This window comes from Hirundo rustica, chromosome 15, assembly GCF_015227805.2.
Source record: "Hirundo rustica isolate bHirRus1 chromosome 15, bHirRus1.pri.v3, whole genome shotgun sequence".
NCBI classification, from domain to species: domain Eukaryota; kingdom Metazoa; phylum Chordata; class Aves; order Passeriformes; family Hirundinidae; genus Hirundo; species Hirundo rustica.
Genome location: NC_053464.1, coordinates 10766131 through 10782694, shown reverse-complemented (window position 1 = coordinate 10782694; position 16564 = coordinate 10766131). Strand labels below are relative to the sequence as shown.

The window sequence follows — 16564 nt, the reverse complement described above, 5'->3', positions numbered from 1 at the left end:
TCTATTTGTTGTAAAGGTGTTACTGCGGTAAATGGTTTAAAAACATTGTGCTATGGAGAATTCTGATCCCTGTCACATGAAACAGCATAAATGTCAGACCAGGGATTTATATGAATATTCCTTGAAGAGAAGCAAAGACAAGGAATTAGTTGTTCTCTTGTCCTATTTATTCCCTTTAATTGGATTTATTTTTAAGTGGGCTTTAGTATTGAAATTTCTTCTTCATTTCTTTATTGTATTTTGGAACTTCATATCAACAGAGATAAAGCCTGCTTGCCCTACATTAAAAAAAAAAAAAAACTATTTAAACCAGTGGAGGTATGTTCCTTAAAAAGCAAAATCTATTTTTTTTTTTAACTGTTTTTTAAACCTAACCTAAACCAGTTCTCAGCTTACAGACATAGTATTTTAAGGTGCTGGTGTTGGAGCAGTACACAGCAGCAAACACAGCCAGGATTCAAGATTCAGAGCAATTATAGCTGCTAATACATCAAGTCTTTGAGGGGGATGTGTGTGCTACGGGCCACAGCTGGGTTGGTAGCTGGGTTGTGCAGGAGCCCTGACAGAGCAAGTACAGGACTTGGCTGGTTTTTGGTGAGTGCCTCCATGTCAGACTGAGGAGATGCTCACTGTTGTCAACCTTTGATTCATAGAGTTGTGTAAATGGGCAAAAAATTCCTTTCTGTCATGCCAAAGGCCAAATGAAACAGAAATCTGTAATCTGGGAGGATTATTTAGTTGGGAGGAAGCAACATGAGTGGTGTGATAATGTACTCTTGAAGGGGGTTTTTTTGCAATTTGTTTCGGGGCTGGGTTTGTCCTGGTTTATTTAATGCCATAAAATATAATTCTTTCTGCTGAGAAATTGCTTCAAAACAATACCAGCATGAAAGCAAGCACGGAATTGGCGGAGCCAAGCAGAGGTGTTCGAAGGTTTGGACTAAGAGTGACCACAAAGGTCTGGGTTAATACTGACCCACCAGCCTGCCCAGCGAATTCTTCATGTCCCCTTTCAACCAGGCATTTAAAAAATGTACTGCAGATATGCAGGAAGGCATATACTGCTTTCCCCCCTCTCCCATCCCAGCTATGCTAATGAAAGCCCAGCATAGCTGAGATTTCCAGATCTGCTATCACTGTGGGGAGATAAAGGTCGGCTTGTGCACGTTACACTGCGGGGTTGAACACTGGGCGCTCGTGATTTTTGTAATGTTTGTGGCAGAATGCGGAAGAAAGAGGTGAGTGCAGAGTCTGCTGGGCAAGGTTTTAAAAACACACTGAGCTGCTGGGGAATGGGTGCTGGGAGGTTGGAAGGAGCAGGTGTTGCTGCCAGGGGTATTGCTGGGACTCTTCAAGACGCCTTTGATGTACATTGCAGCGGTTAGTGAAAGAAAATTAATAAGAAAGATGGAATGAAGAAGTGTAACGGCATCTGAATTTATTTCCATAGGTATGAAGAAAGCGTGCCCTTAGGTCTGTGTTTGTGCATCTACAGATTCAAGCTTTTCATGCTTAAAAAGCTCCTTTTCCTTCGGAGCCCTGCAAACACAGACCACTTAAGAAAACATGCATGTTTCGTCTGATCTAATCAATCTCTCTTTTCTCCTTCTTTGAATTATAGTGGAGCTGTAAAAAATGAAACTGCTTAATTGCGATAGTTCACTAAGAACTCCTACAAAAGAAGTATTTGTTGTCTGGGGAAATTTTATCTCCAGTTCGTTTTATTGTAGAAGATTCTATCTCAGAAATGCTGTGAATCAGAGATGAAGGGGAGTAATGATGAACTTAAGGAAAACATAGGGAAAATGTGTGGGTGTATGAGTTTGCACATGTCTGTGAGCTATAATAGATATGCAAATAGAAAAGCAAGTGCTTGTGGACATGTGGTTTTGCGTTAGATGTGAATTTTATTCATCAGCTCTTTAACGCTAGATTTACACACTTTTAAAAAACCATTCTGACTCATTCCAGAGAACCTTTATCAGCTATTTTATAATGATTTCATTTACCGATCCAATTATAAACTAAATTGAATCCTATCTGCGAACACAGGTTAAAGTGTTTTTATTATAGGCAGCTGTTTGATACCTGCAGGTGTGGGAGCACAGGACAGGGATGGAAATTAATTAAGCAAGATGTGGGAGATGGCTGCAGCCCTGTGCTCTAAGCTTGTCAGCCAGGGCAGATGCGTGTCGAACACTCCGTGTTTAGCTGCAGCACACGCTCCTGACTCGCAGCAGGCACTCAGGGACCCGGAGCTGCAACTCTGCAGAGCTTGGCTTTGCTCTCTCACTGCTCCCCAGCCATTCCAGTGGCCCCATCTATTGATATCACAATTACCCAAGGAATTTCCTGATGCACTAAATTACTGTACCCCCTCTCACTGGGCTGATATTGAGCGCCTTGTCCTTCTTTAGTGCTGTGTTATTTAACATCTTTAGCATCCTTGCTGTATTCTGACTTTTGTGTTAATGACAAGGACCACCAGGTGTGGAAGTGTGAAGATTTTAGCCTAACACCTAATAGTTCTTATCTATTTTTGTGCTGATGCCGTTGCCAGACAGAGGTGCTGTCTTGTGGCACTCAAGGTGCACAAGCTATAGTCATAAAAATAGCGTGTAGGAGCAGTAAGTATATGATTTCAAGGAACAATTGTGCTTATCAAATACAATTTAATTTTCCTATGTTTATAGAAAACTGTTAAAAGTGATTCCTTCACAGAACGGAGAAAAAAAAGTAAATGGATTAATATCATGTTCATGTCCAAGTTCCACAACCACAACAGTTTGTGTATAACCGTGCTCTGAATAGAAAAATTGGGTGAATTGTTAGAATAAAACTTTCTCTGGCAACAATTTTATAATCATAGGGATGCAAGAAAATGTATATATATATATATATATAACTTCATTTTCATGAAAGAATGTCCTCAGTATTAAAGGCAAAACAAAAAAAGCTATTACAACTGGGGGGGGAAGATGTTTCTCTTCACTGCAGAATGTGAGCTGTAAGGTAATGTGCATAGTATGGTTTTGTTCATAGTTACTTTTGCACGTGTGAAATGTGATTTGTTATAATTTCTTACTGAAAACAATGTCCTACATCCCTACACAGGGATATCCTCAGGGATATCCATGTACCTGTGTTGAGGGACATCTCCACCATCATCTGCTGCAAGAGGTCACATAATAGTGCATTTCCAATTGCAGCCCTCCGGCAGCTCTTGAAATCTCTGTTATATTTTCAGATCACCTCTGTCAGTGCCACTTGCCAAGGGCTCCCTCAGCTGTATTACCTGGTTCCTGAAGTAAGGATGGGGAGTGCACAGTGACTCTCCAGCTTCATTGGGATAGTCCAGAAGAGGGAGCTTGAAATTAAAGAGTGAAGTGATTTAAAAGTACCAGAAGGAAATAAATTGTTCAAATCTGGGGACTTTGTTGTGGTCGCCCTTTATCGCTGGTGGAATTTGCTTCATATTAGCAACAACAGAGCCTTGTTTTGGGGATGATGGTTATTTTGGTGGTGGTGTGTTTCAGTCCAACCAGCAGCAATTTTCTTTCAGTTACTAAGTTAAAATACTTATTCGTTCAAGTATTTAGTTAAAATACTTATTTATTCAGCATGGTATCCTCCATTGCTTTTCCAGAATTTTGAGAAAGTAATTAATTGTGGGGAAAATGAAAAATCATAAACTTGTGTGGGACTTAAAGGGTCATTCTTGTGTTTAGTCAGCTCAAATGCACCAGTCTCATTTCAGTGACAGCAGGCATGAATGTGGCCCACACGGTCTGAAGTTCATGGTTTGTTGTGCTGAGCCTTTCCCTGGGTCACTTCTATGGTGCCCATGCATAAAAATAACACCTTTGACTTTGTTGCAGCGCCCTTTCCTGCTTCAAATAATGATGCATCTGGGGACTTCTCAGAAGTTTCAGCAGAGTGTTCTTGCAGCAATGCTGTTTTTACAGTGTATAATCGCCATAAATGTCTCTGTCTTTGCATTAGATCCAGTACCTGCAGGCTAAGGAAAGAGTTCCTAAGCACTGTACTGTACCTACTAAACCAGAAAAAAGCCTGTGCAGTTTAGTATTTGTGTTTCTCCATACCTGTGTATATATATTTTGTACATTTTATCAACCAGAAAGTGTATTTTATTGACTTCTGTTTTTGCTTGTTTATTTTCTTTCGGCGTTTAAATTCATCCCTCATCTTGAATCCTAGTTCCAAGATGAAAATCTTGAGAATGCTCACACACAGAAAACAGGAGAACAAATGCGATTATGTTCAACCGAAATAGCATTTTCAACAATGCCTTCTTTTGATTTTAACTTTTCACTCAGAAATGTTATTTTGAAGTAATTTCATTGTGAAAAGTAGATCCTCTGAAGTTATCACAGTAGGACAATTAGTTTCAAAACTTTTGGAACATTTTAAATGGGAAATGGCATCAACCATTTTCGACAGGAATATTCCGTTTCAGCAAAGTGAAACTTTTTCCCCGAGAAAAATCGTGTTGCCCAGTTCCTACTCGAGGCCTCCTGGTATGCACAGACTTTGCTGGTGAGCAGTGGTATTAGTGATGGGAAGTTGGGACCCAGCCTCTCTGCAATTATTCACGCAGAAGGGCAGATATTCCTCCACCAGTGCACAGAGAGCATATTTTCCGTGCATTATGCATGGGATTTGCTCCAGCTGGCCTCTGACTCATGCTCCCCTGCCTCCCCCGTGTCTGCGGCCGGGGCTGGGACCACCTCATCCCTCCCACTGGGAGCAGCTCCGTGCCAAGCCCTGGGCTCCCGGCAGGTGGACGGGGCTTCCAGACATCCCTGCTCCCAGCTCCTGCTCAAAGCCAGGCTGCACGGAGCTGGCTGCTCTCATCCAGAGCCTTGCCCAGGCTGGAAACAATCCCCTTCCCTGGGCCCCTCTTCAAGGTCTGACCACCCTCATCGGGATTTTTTTCCCCCTCTCGATCAGGTGGTAATCTCCTCAGTTCCCACTTGTGCCTGTTGTTCTTAACAGCAATGAGATCTCCCTGATCCTGTTTTCAGAAGAGACCAAACACAGTTCTCCCCTTTCTCTTCATCTGCTCTATGCTCCAGGCTCTGGACCATTCTGATGGCCACTGTGGACTTGCTCCAGTTGTCTTTCTGACATGGGGGAGCCCAAAACTGACCATGGTGCTCCAGGCTGTCCAGGAGGAGCTGAATTGAGGGAGATAATCAATTCCTTCAACCTGCTGGCTACAGTCCTGGAGATACAGCCCAACTTGCAGTTGTTCTTGAACTGCAGGTTATTGAAACCTAACTGGTCTACTGTGAAAGACTCTGGGGAGCTGGAGCTGCTCCAAGGGGTGTCCTGTGCCTGAGCCTGGCTTTGGGCACTGGGTGGGATGGGGCTGAGCATCCACATTGAGCAACGTTCCTCCTCTGCCTCCCAGCCCCCAGTGCCTGCCCTCCAAAGGGTTCTTGGGCAAGCGGTGATGGGCTTGGAACTGGGGCTAGCTGAAGGAACTGTGGGTCTTCCCTCAGCTTTGGGAAAGGTTAGGTGGAGGTGGTAGCAAGAAGCGGACCTGAGTTATATTTCCACCAAGCCCCACCTCTTGGAGGAGCGTGGTACCAAGCAAAGCTTGGCAGCATGACTTCAACAAAGTGATGCTTCTGAGGGATGGGTGAGAGGAAAAGAGGCCAAAGCAGTCTGTGGGATTGGGCCCTGTCCTTGGGCCACATTTTTTGTCCTGTTTTTTACCTCTTATTGCAGTAGTCCATGGCAGACAGCTTTCCAGATGAAGATCCCTGCAGAAAATCTCTCTGGAAGCTGCTGTTAACATGTGGAAGATGATGTGACCCATTGGCACGTAGATGTACAGAGCCTGTAAAATGAATTGATGCTCTGCCCATAAAGCTGTACTCTGTTCATTGGGTGTAATAATTAATGAACCTATAAAGGGACTTCATAAAACAGTAAAAATGGAAATACTTCACAGAAATAGAAGATGATAAATTTTTATTTCTTTCTGTTTCGTGTGTCTGTTAGCTATGTGGATCTGTGACTTAATACATGTTATGGAATTAGACATGGACTTTAGTGTTAACCTGCCATTCACAATGTCCTCTCATGTCCAATTTATATGATCATTATGGTGAAATCAATGCATGTTCTTAATTGTAATAATAACTAATCATCAGCCATTAAAATGAAGTAATTAAATATTCTAAATTGTTGATAACTTTGGATGCTGATATAATTAATTTGTTGCTGCCCTAACAGGAAAAGAAATTACCAGAAGCAGATGGGTAATGTTTTTGTTAAGGCTTCAGTGCTGACTCTTTCTTAGGCACATGCCTGCCACACCACATATTTGATTATAGCAATTGTAACCTCGGGGCTGTTAATTTTAAATACCTCTAAAAAGGAATTTGTTTCTTTTACCTGGTTGCAATGCTTTTATTCTCAGTAGTCAGTAAATCATAGTAATGGTTCCTGGTGGTTCCAGTATTGTACATTAGCAAGGACTTGCAGCGTTCCTAGGAACAAGGAGTATGGATTGGAGCCTTGCACTTACACATAGCAGAGACCCTTGCAATTTATTCAGTGGTAAAGTACTGTGTTTATTCCCTGACTATACATATGTTTATTGGAGCCAGTCTGGTTTAAATTTTGTGCTCTTCATCCTTACAGAGCAGGAGGAGCTGTTGTTAGAGCAATTGCTAGAAAGATGTTGTCTTTTCAGGGAATGAATCATAAGAAAATCTCAAAAGTACACAAGAAAACCCCATACACCCCCACCTCCTACCCCCCCATTCCTGACAAAGCTACAGCTAAAGGGAGGTGGAGTTACTATCAACTCTGTTTACTAAACTTTAAAGGTATGTAAGTAGGAAAGGTTTAAAATACTTGAATCTTGCTGCGAGGGCAGCCTCATTCCAAGAAAATGTTGCGTGTCTTTTGTTGAATTATGCCAGAGCAGCTCCATATCTTTTAAAGCTGTCCTCAACAACACAGGGCTGGCTTTGTTTTGCTAGAGAGATAGCAGAAGAAGGAAAAACTGCATAGCACAAACATTGAAGGCTTTCTGAGGCTGCCTGCACAATGAAATTGTTCTGATTGAACTCTTGACAAATTATAACCTGCAGGTACAGTGAGGATTTTCCATTTTTGCCTAACACGTATACATTTTGTCTCTTCCATTTTTCCTTCCCTGCAATGCATTCAGCACAGCAAGGGCTGGAAAGAAATCTGATTGTGAAACTGATAAATTGTCTTACATAGTTTCCCTATTTTGGCCATTGCCATGGTCTGGTTCTGAAAGTGCTTGGAATTCTCTTTCTCTCGTTTTGTTTTAACAAGCTTCTTCTCAGTTGCCTATTGCCAGTGCTATATTACCCACAGTGCACATCATTTTTTTTCCTATCTCCTATTCTATGTCGACTCCAAGAGGCCTCGGTGTAAAAGAAGATGAGATGATTTATTTTTATCACTCACTTTTTCTCGTGAGAAAGAGAACCCCTTGGCCCTGCCTTCTCCACTGGCTTCCTCTTAGCACAGGCATTTGCTTCTTGGCAAATGGGGTCCATAAAATGCTACTGAATTAAACCAGCAAAGTGTTTCATTATATTTATTCTGCAATCACCATGATAGATCCTTTCCTGGTATAAATAGCTGCAGTCTCATTGATTTCAGTGCAGTTTGCCTTCTTGGCGTCAGAAGGGAATTGGCTCAACCTGGCCAGGTGGCCAGGAATCATCAGAGATGCCAGACAGCAGAGGATCAGCTCCTGTGATTCCAGATCTGATTGCAGTCGTTTGCAATTCCATGTACACTCATGGAAGACACTTCATGTGTTAAAACTTGCTGCAAGCCTTTGATATGTTTGACCTTTTAAAAAAAGTCTTCTAAATTTTGATATTCCCTAAGCAGACAGCTGGTATTTTTTGATTGAATAGATAGAGATTTCATGTCTAAACGCATTTCTTGGTTTCACTTTGCTGGATTAGTTCACTGCTTCCTGTATGTTCTCTGCTGCTCACAATCTTTTCTTGTTATTTGTTTTTGAGTGATACTATCAAAAGGTTGCAAAGAATTAAAGGTGCAGAAATGGAAGGCCTTAGTGGTGTCCTGCTAGTGTCCCCCTTCGGATCTAAACATGGATATTTGGGTACGCACAGCCCCACCTGCACCTACACTTCCCAGACAAAAAAATGCCTTCTGATTGCAACAAATGCTTGGCTCCCAAGAGCCATGAGCAAGCAGATATAGATTCCCTGGGAGGAGGTGGGGAAGGTTTTAAAAAAATTGCAAAGCCTGTCAAAATCTTTGGCTTTGGAGAGGGTAAAAAAGGGCCCTCCAAGCCTGGGATACACTGGGTTCTTGGTTGCAGTCTCGTGAAACAGCAGCTTAAATACCAGAACTGCTGCCCTATTTTCTTCATCCGTCACCTGAATAAGTCATCTGGAAAAGAGGGCAAGTGATACATGGTCAACAAAATAAAGAAATCCCTCTGAGAAGTTCTCATTTACAGCACAATCATAAAAATCCTGGCAAAAAATCAAACAATTTCCATATCAGTTGAGCACACAGCATTGCGAGCACGGCCGGTGTCAACAGTGCAGGGGCAGGAGACAGAGGCTGCTGTGTTCTTGGTGCTGCAGCTCAGACTGAAGATGAAATCATGGTAGTTCAACGTTTGAAGACTTAACTACTGATTTTCTGGCTTTCTGTTTGTGCTGGAATTAAACCTGCTTGTGCTCGGGGGGGAAAAAAATGTGGTTGTTAGGAATGTGTTTGCATGTGTTTGGCCCTAATTATTTAAAAGAAAAAAACCTTCAAACACTAGAAATACACCTTCTTTTGCGTAGCTGTAGTTACAGTCTCTGCTTGGTGGTGGGGTGGTTGCAGCACTGTGTTTGTAAGGGCTGTTTTTTGCTGTAGTGGCCAGAGAATGATTTTGGATGTCTTATAAACAAGTGCGTGGCACGGGGAAAAACAACAGACCATATTTTTGGCCTTGGCTGTATTGTTTATGCCTGTAGCAAGCACCACTTACTCAACTTATTCAGTATTTAAAGCTTGTTTTCTCTACATTGTACAGGCCCAGGAACACATGGCTTGAACTGAATATGCCAGCACCAGACCTTTATAGGGGGGATGGAAAATAGGTCTGGTTTTTTGCAGTTTCAGATTTTGGCTTAGTTCTGGAACAAATACTTCAAAATTTTGAAGTATTTTGGTACATTGATCCTTGTGACATTTTTGTGTTTATTTCAGGCACTGAAGATAGAGGGAACAAAATTTTCCAAACCCATTCTATACTTAGTCTGAACTGAATCAAAAGCCAGATTTCCTACAGGGATCTTAAGCATTTGATACTTTAGGAGGTGATAATTTCCAGAAGGGTGATTTTCTTTGGTGCCATTCTGAAAGGCCCAGTTCTTGGCTTCCTTGTAGGCTGAGAAACTTTGAGGCTGCCTGCTGATGCATATCACTGGAGATCCGAGGATGTTTAATCAATCTCAAATTGAGCATCCAAAAGCAGAAACACTTTGACTCATTAATCGCTGTGAGAGATCTTGGCCTAACATTATCAGTTAAGAGCAGTAATTCTCCAGCAGAAAAGGAACATGGTGGTGTGTTTTCACTGACAGTTGTGATAGTATTGGTTGCTTACATTTATATCAAAGACATGCCCCGGTTTCACTTTGGAACTTTGGAGCTGTAAATCAACATCACCATAACTTTGGGTGCTTTGTGTGTCTCTGTGTTCATATGTACTTCAGAATAATTTTTGATGACATGTCCTTCAAAGGTCTCTTTAAAAATCCAAGTCTTGGTCTAATAAGACCAAGACACTTCATTAAAATAAGGTTAAGATTTCACCCCATCATATATGGGGTACTAGAATATTTACACTGATATTCTGCTACACAGAGAGTATTGGGGTAAATGTGCTGTTGCTGCTAATAGACTTTGGGTTTGTTACAATGGCAGCTGAAAATTTTAGTCTGTGAGCTTTAAAGAGTTTTTTGGGTTTTTTTTTAGTAAAACTAGAAGGTGATGTAGGAATAAAATGGGAAACATCTTGGAGAAGGGTGCAGTGCTATACATAATTTATTGGGCCCTGTTTGTACAGTCAGTTGGTAAGTAATAAATAAAATAGAGAATTAAAACAAAGATGAAAGGGTGAAATTGTGGGTAGTTATTTCCTCTGTATTTCTGTTAAAAAATAGGAAAAGTGTCCAAGTTTGCTCAAACAGCACATTTTGGTTTGGTTATTGATATTCTCCGTGTTGTACCTATTTTTGTATGTATCACATTGAAGACTTTCTGCCTCACGGAGAGCTTTTTCAGTAAATGTCCGGCAGGCTGCAGAACTGTTCTCAGAGCTCAGTGGGGAACCCTGGCACAACCAAGGTGAAACCAGGGGAAAGTAAATGAGCCTCTGTCCCACGGAATTCCCAGTCCCAGAGCTGCTGAAGAACAACTGGACTTCCCTCATGGACATGAACTCCCTTGGTGGCTGTTCCAGTTTGGCATCCACCAGTGTGGCACTCTCCCCATCCCTGGAACCTCAGCTCCCAGTTCCAGATGGAGCACTGGCACAGGAACCAGTTCCAGAGATCTGTTTGTACTGGGCAGATGGTTTCTGCCAGCAGAGGAAGCCCTTGAAGTGGAGAAATGATGAACCTATCACATTTTTTAATCACAAAAAAATGAGCTTAGTGGATTTAAGAAAAAGGTCCACAGACTTTTCAAAATAATTTGTTGCAAGTCTTTGCATTGGTGCTCAGAATGAGGTGAGGAGGAGGTTTCTCCTGGATGCCTTGGAGCAGGCTTTGTATCCATGGTGGAGGTGTTTCCTGAGTGGGAATAGCAGGAGTGGCCTGATGAAAACAACAGGAGTAAAGTATCATTTTGTTATATATAGGCCATGGGCTGAGCATCCCTTGCAGGTGCCTGGTTTGAAATCTCCCAGTTCTCCTACTGACGCAGAGCTGTGATCCTGAGCAAAAACACTCAGACTGATGAAGAGGAAAGACATGAGCAATTTGAGCTTAGGAGTGAAACATTTCCTAGAACTGAGCCTGAATAAAGTCTGGAACAGTTGAACAGGAAATAAGCTAATAATGGGATTTTACAATATGCATTTCCCATATAAGGCATTGAAATGTAGCGTAGGACTCATGGATTTGGTGGCTGATCTTCTGCCCATTTTGATGAAGATTTTAGGTTTCTATCCCTGTTTGTTTAGTTGTGTGTGTGAGGTCCTTTCTCCACTCCAGACTGAAGTCTTTCATCTCACCCCTGTCGTCAGTGGTCCCTGGATGGACCATTCTAGGCCAGACCAGGGAAGAGAGCAGTTAACAATCCCCTCTTGCTGCCTTTTGTTTTTGTTGGGGAGCTATTTCCTTTAGCCCTTGAGGCTGATGCATAGGAAGGGGAAGAGAGAGGTGGGGAGCGCCCGTCTCGATGCGGTTCATGCTTCTGAAAATAAGTTCCCCAAAATCTGATGTGGGGAAAGGAAGCCCTGGCTCCACAGAGCCTGCTGTCTCCCTCAATAAACAAAGGACTGGGTTTGGGCACGTTGCCCGAAGTGTTGGTGCAGGGTGTGTTCCCATCCCCACTGCTCTGCCTGGCCTTTTAAGGCGATGTGACAGCGAGCTGGAGACAGGGAAAGGTGTGTAATTCAGCCGTGATTAATGAGCACCAGGCTCTTCTGCAGCTTCCCTCTTTCTGTAGCATCGCTTGGATTCCCTTCTCACGAGTAACTCGCTGAGATTTTCAGAGTTTGGCCTCTTCTGCACTGTGAGTGCCGTCTCCTGCCAGCTCTTATGCTACATTAATTTAGAGCCAACTACCTTTCCAAATGTGCTCTGTTACTGTGGAGCAGGTTTTGCTTGTAAATGCAAGGCCAGATGTTCAGAAGAGGAGAGCTCCCGTTTGGGCATCTGGCAGTCACTGCTGGGCCACAAACCCAGCACAGCTGAAAATCTGAAGTCTCTCTGTTTAGACAACACAGTACTCAGGCTGGCCAGTTTGTGCACTGCTGTAAGAGGTGCCTTTCTCCATATAATCCAGGAGTTCTTTCACAACAGCTCACACCAAGTCATGGTCTCAGTTTTAAACCACAGCTTGAGCCTAACGAGTTGTTTTGATTCCTTGCCGAGCAGGGGTTCACTTTCCAATTAGGGCTAATGTTTTCCTTTCCTTTTTCTGCAAAATCTGTTAACAAATGCTAAATAAACAGTGAAGCTAGGTCTCCTGGCTAGATAAGAAATAGGTCTGATTTGTGAATAAGTGTTTCTTTTTTTTTCCAGTGACATCTTTGATGCCATGTTCCCTGTCACACACATCGCAGGAGAAACAGTCATACAACAGGGTAATTCTTCCTGTCATTTTTCCTCCTGTGTATTTGCTAGGGCCCTATAATTCACATCTCTCCATTTGAGATTTCACCCTCTCTACGTAATGGGAAGAATAACCATATTCCAAAGGCCTCCAAGTGTGCAGCTCTATGATAAGCTAAAGGATGCAGGTCTCTTGCTGCACATGCAGAGAACCCCACTCTGGTGCATCTCCAGGGTTTCAAAGTGCTACAGTCAAATGTAGATAAACAGCACCTCAAATTAAAATGTTCATTCCTTACCTGAAGATAGTCAGGAAGTAAACCCCAGCTCAGGATGCATGAGGGTGGCACAGGCAAGCTGAGTGTAATTAGAGATGGAAAATATTTTTATGGTTGTTGGGAATATTCAACACCTCATTGTGCTGTATCGGAGTTATCACACTTGGCAACTTACCTGCGTGCCTGCAGCACGTTGTGGAGGACTTCATTACCCTCAGGCTATATTAAAACCTCTTGAGTGTTTACCCTGAATGAAGCATTGAATCAATCAAAAAAGATAAATTAATGCGATTGAAAAGTATTAATAGCAAGAAATCAGAGTGATACTTTGATTTATGAAGGCAAATAAGCAAGGATGTTTCAGAAAATTAATCTCTCTGTAAGTAATCTGGTGTACAAACCTGTGCAAATATGTACAGGATTAAATACAGGGGCAGGAAGTTATTGGATAGCTTGGCAGACCTTGAGGAAACAATCACCTTTTGTATTTTGCTTCCAGGTGATGAGGGAGACAACTTCTATGTGATTGACCAGGGCGAGGTGGATGTAAGTATGCTCTTGCAGTATAATATTTATTTTGAGGCTACAGAATAAAACTGTGTGCTTTGGCAGAGAGCTTGAGCCAGCCACGTGCTGTGGGTCTGTCTCCTTTCTTCTTGAACTAGATTTCACAGGATTGGTTTCATTCCTTTGCTTTTGTTGTGTTATTTGTTCGTAATTTTAAGTTTGGCTTGTGTTATATCCTAGCTTATTTGTCCATTCCAAGCAGGAAAATGGTTTCAAAACCAAGCAAATGACATTATCTTCAGAGCCCTAACCACACCTGGAGGTGTGCAGCCTTTGGCAGAGCAGGCCACCATGCTGGAATGCACCTGAGGGTTCAGATCAACCATGAAGAAAATATTTTCTTTAATCAGTTAGCTTAGCTCATGTGTTGTTTGTTTTTGTTTTGTTTTGTTTGGTTTTTTTTCCAGAAAATGAGATACAGCCTCAGGCAGTGAGTTTCATCTTAGAAACCTTAATTTGCTTTTAAAATTAGGTCCAAATATAAGAACAATGCAGCATATTAATAAAGCAAGGATTATTATAAGCGTAAAGTGATCTGTTAGACCACAAAATGTTTACAGGAGTATGCAGTGGTTTAATCAGCAAGTCTTTGAGAAGGTTCTTTCTGAACCTGCCTTCCAAATCATTAACTGCTCACCTTCTGTCATTCCTCTCCTGTGAGAAACTCACCCTTTTGCAGTTTTGCTGCAAGTTCCTACACACATCTTATGCACCCACAGTAGCTGGGTAGGACAGACGTGCTCATTAACAACTTTGCTCTTCAGATGCCCAAGTGAGTTTGGTTTGGCATATTTAAAGAAGAAGGTGATTTATTTTAAATCCAAGCAGGAGGCACAGAGTTATTTTAGTGAAAGTTATTTTCTTTTAGCAGTCTGTTTGTGTCAGGAGACCATCTAATTGGTATTGTTGGGAATTGGGAAACCTCACATGCTGCCTCTGCCTCTGGAAGTTGCTCCTCAGGAAATCCGTCTGACTCACTGTTCCTATCAGACAACCTTCTCAACAGCAAACACTGCCACATCCACAGGGCCAGAAAATAAAAGGGCAATATTTATAGAACAGTGTTAAAATTTAGTTTTAAAATAATTGGCTTGGGACCGATAGGGAGCTAAATGAGTTCACTGGCTTCGAATCAGACCCGCAAGCACGCAAATGCACACGTTGAAGTTATAGATTAATCCTCTTTAAAAATAATTTGTCCTCTCTCAACACCTTTAGGAAAGCTTTCTTCTGTTTTCAGCTCAGGGATAGTGAGGGTCTGAACGACATCAGAAAACAGTTTGCAAAACCTTTGCAATTAATTGCAAAAGCGTTAATATTCTATAGGCACATATTGCTCTTAGAAATCAGTGACAAAATAGGGTTTCATTGAGTAGATTGTGACTTTGATTTCATGAGCATTATCATTCCCTACTCCCCTAAAATCAGCCTGTAGCTGCTAGGACAGATTAAAATGGACAGATCCACCACAGTGCCCCCCTGACACTCACCACAGACATGTACAGACATCACCTGTGGGACAAATACTTCCTAACAAGTCTTAAAAATATAATCTGGACTGTGCTTGTCCAGAGACCAGCACAGCTTCTGACCATCTGTCTGGCCAAACTCTTGTGTGAGCAGCTCTCACCACAGCATCCCCTAAGGTGCCTCCTGGTGCACCTTTCCCTGCTCTCCCCATCTGCTCAGCTTGGTTCTTTCTCCTCCCCAAGCTTTTCCTAAACCTTCAGCCAAAACACCCCCTGAATTCCAGTGCAGGGTGCTGTGCAGGGCACGGGGCATTTGCTCACGCAGGAGCTGCAGGCTGGCAGCTCCCTGCAGTAACTGGGAAGCTGCAGGGAGGTGATCCCAGCTTTCTCCTCACAGCAAAGCCTCCACCAGGGCACCAGTGCAGGGTGAGTTGGTCCTGTGTAAGGCAGCAGCTTCCAGAGCCCCTGGGCTGCACCATCACCCCGTATGTGGCGCTCCCCAGAAGAGTTCTGCTGCTTTCTGGGCAGAACTGCTGGAATCCTTGCTGTCTGAGGAAACCCCAGGCCGCTAGTAAACGAGCTGCTGTTCATTTAAGCCTTGCCAGATACTTTTTTGGCGTGCTTCCATGCTTCTCCAAGAAAAAAAAAAAAAAAGAAAAAATAAAATAAAGTGACTTGGAGTAGAGACAATTGACCCCGAGACTTAGAGCCTCGAGCCATTTTCTGCCTGGTTCAGCTGGTGTTGGCACGTGCACAGAGGCTTTGACCCCTGGCCAGGGTCTCTGCTGCCATTCCCTGATCTGCTTGGGAGTGGCAAGAGTACCAGGAGTGGTTTTCAAGGTTCAAGCAGCAACCTGGATTAATCTTGAGCAGTCCTTCAGGATTCAAGGAGCAATTTACTCCGGGGTCATCATGACTGATAAGCACCCAGGTTCTTCCATACACAGATGAAAAGGAGGTAGCAAGTATTGTCATAAAATCCCTACCCGTGGAAGAAAGTCATGACAAAACAAAACAAAAAAAACCCCAAAAAAACCAAAACTACCTCAATAAAATCTATCAACCAAGCAACCAAAACCAAACAGAAACCACCAACAAAGTGAGAATAACAAAAACAATGTGTGGTGTTTTGAGTTTATAAAGCTGCAGCAAGTAAAAGTAACTTTTGTTCAAGTTTTGGCACAGGCACCCCAAAGACTAAGTAAAAACTTTCTAAAATTTTCCCTTACAAAATAATCTGAGTCAAATTAGAAGCATCATAAAAATATTTTTTAATATAGCAGCACTTCATTCTCAACACTTACATTTTCTTAGAGTATAAACAAGCCCCATTAGCACAGAACAAAATATCTGTACGTTTTCTTCTGTGGGCACAAATTTTCATATGTAAAAGAAGGATTATAGAATGAGGAAGAGGCAGGCCTTGGGAAACATGGGGTTTTCCTCTCTTCTACTGTTTCCTACAAACCAGGTACGCTTTGACCAAAGCTGGCATTATTCTATTATCGGTCACAGACTTCCTCCTTAGCACATCAGTGTTGAGGAGAATTTTATCTCATGACCTGTCCCTGCAGATGGGAACAGTGTACACAAGGTAGATGATGTCACAAACTTTGAAGTCTCAGAGGTCACTCAGCTACTGGAAGCTTTCCTGCTCAGACAAATGGGAGCGTGTGCCAAAACGGAGCTGGCAGAACTTAAATTACAGTTTCCAGTAAAGATGTTGAAAGTACCTGCTAAAATATGACTTGCAAAAATCTCTAATCCGTATTTCTAAGTATAAAGTGACTTCCTGTTTGTTATTTTGATCTCATAACCTCACATTTTTTTACTTTAAAAAGCGCCATTGACTGCCCTTTTCGAACAGATGTGTTTTTTTTTTTGGACCCAGCAACTTCCTATTCTATTTAAT

At 42.3% G+C, this 16564-nt stretch overlaps 1 protein-coding gene across 2 annotated transcripts in view; it reads left to right on the top strand.

Annotated features, from left to right (window-relative positions):
• PRKAR1B (protein kinase cAMP-dependent type I regulatory subunit beta) overlaps positions 1-16564 on the top strand; it is a 92347-nt gene that overhangs the window by 39395 nt on the left and 36388 nt on the right. For both annotated transcript variants that reach the window (XM_040079320.2, XM_058422619.1), the window contains exons 5-6: positions 12309-12370; positions 13116-13162. In XM_040079320.2, the coding sequence (XP_039935254.1) occupies positions 12309-12370; positions 13116-13162 (109 nt within the window). The remainder of the gene's footprint in view (positions 1-12308; positions 12371-13115; positions 13163-16564) is intronic.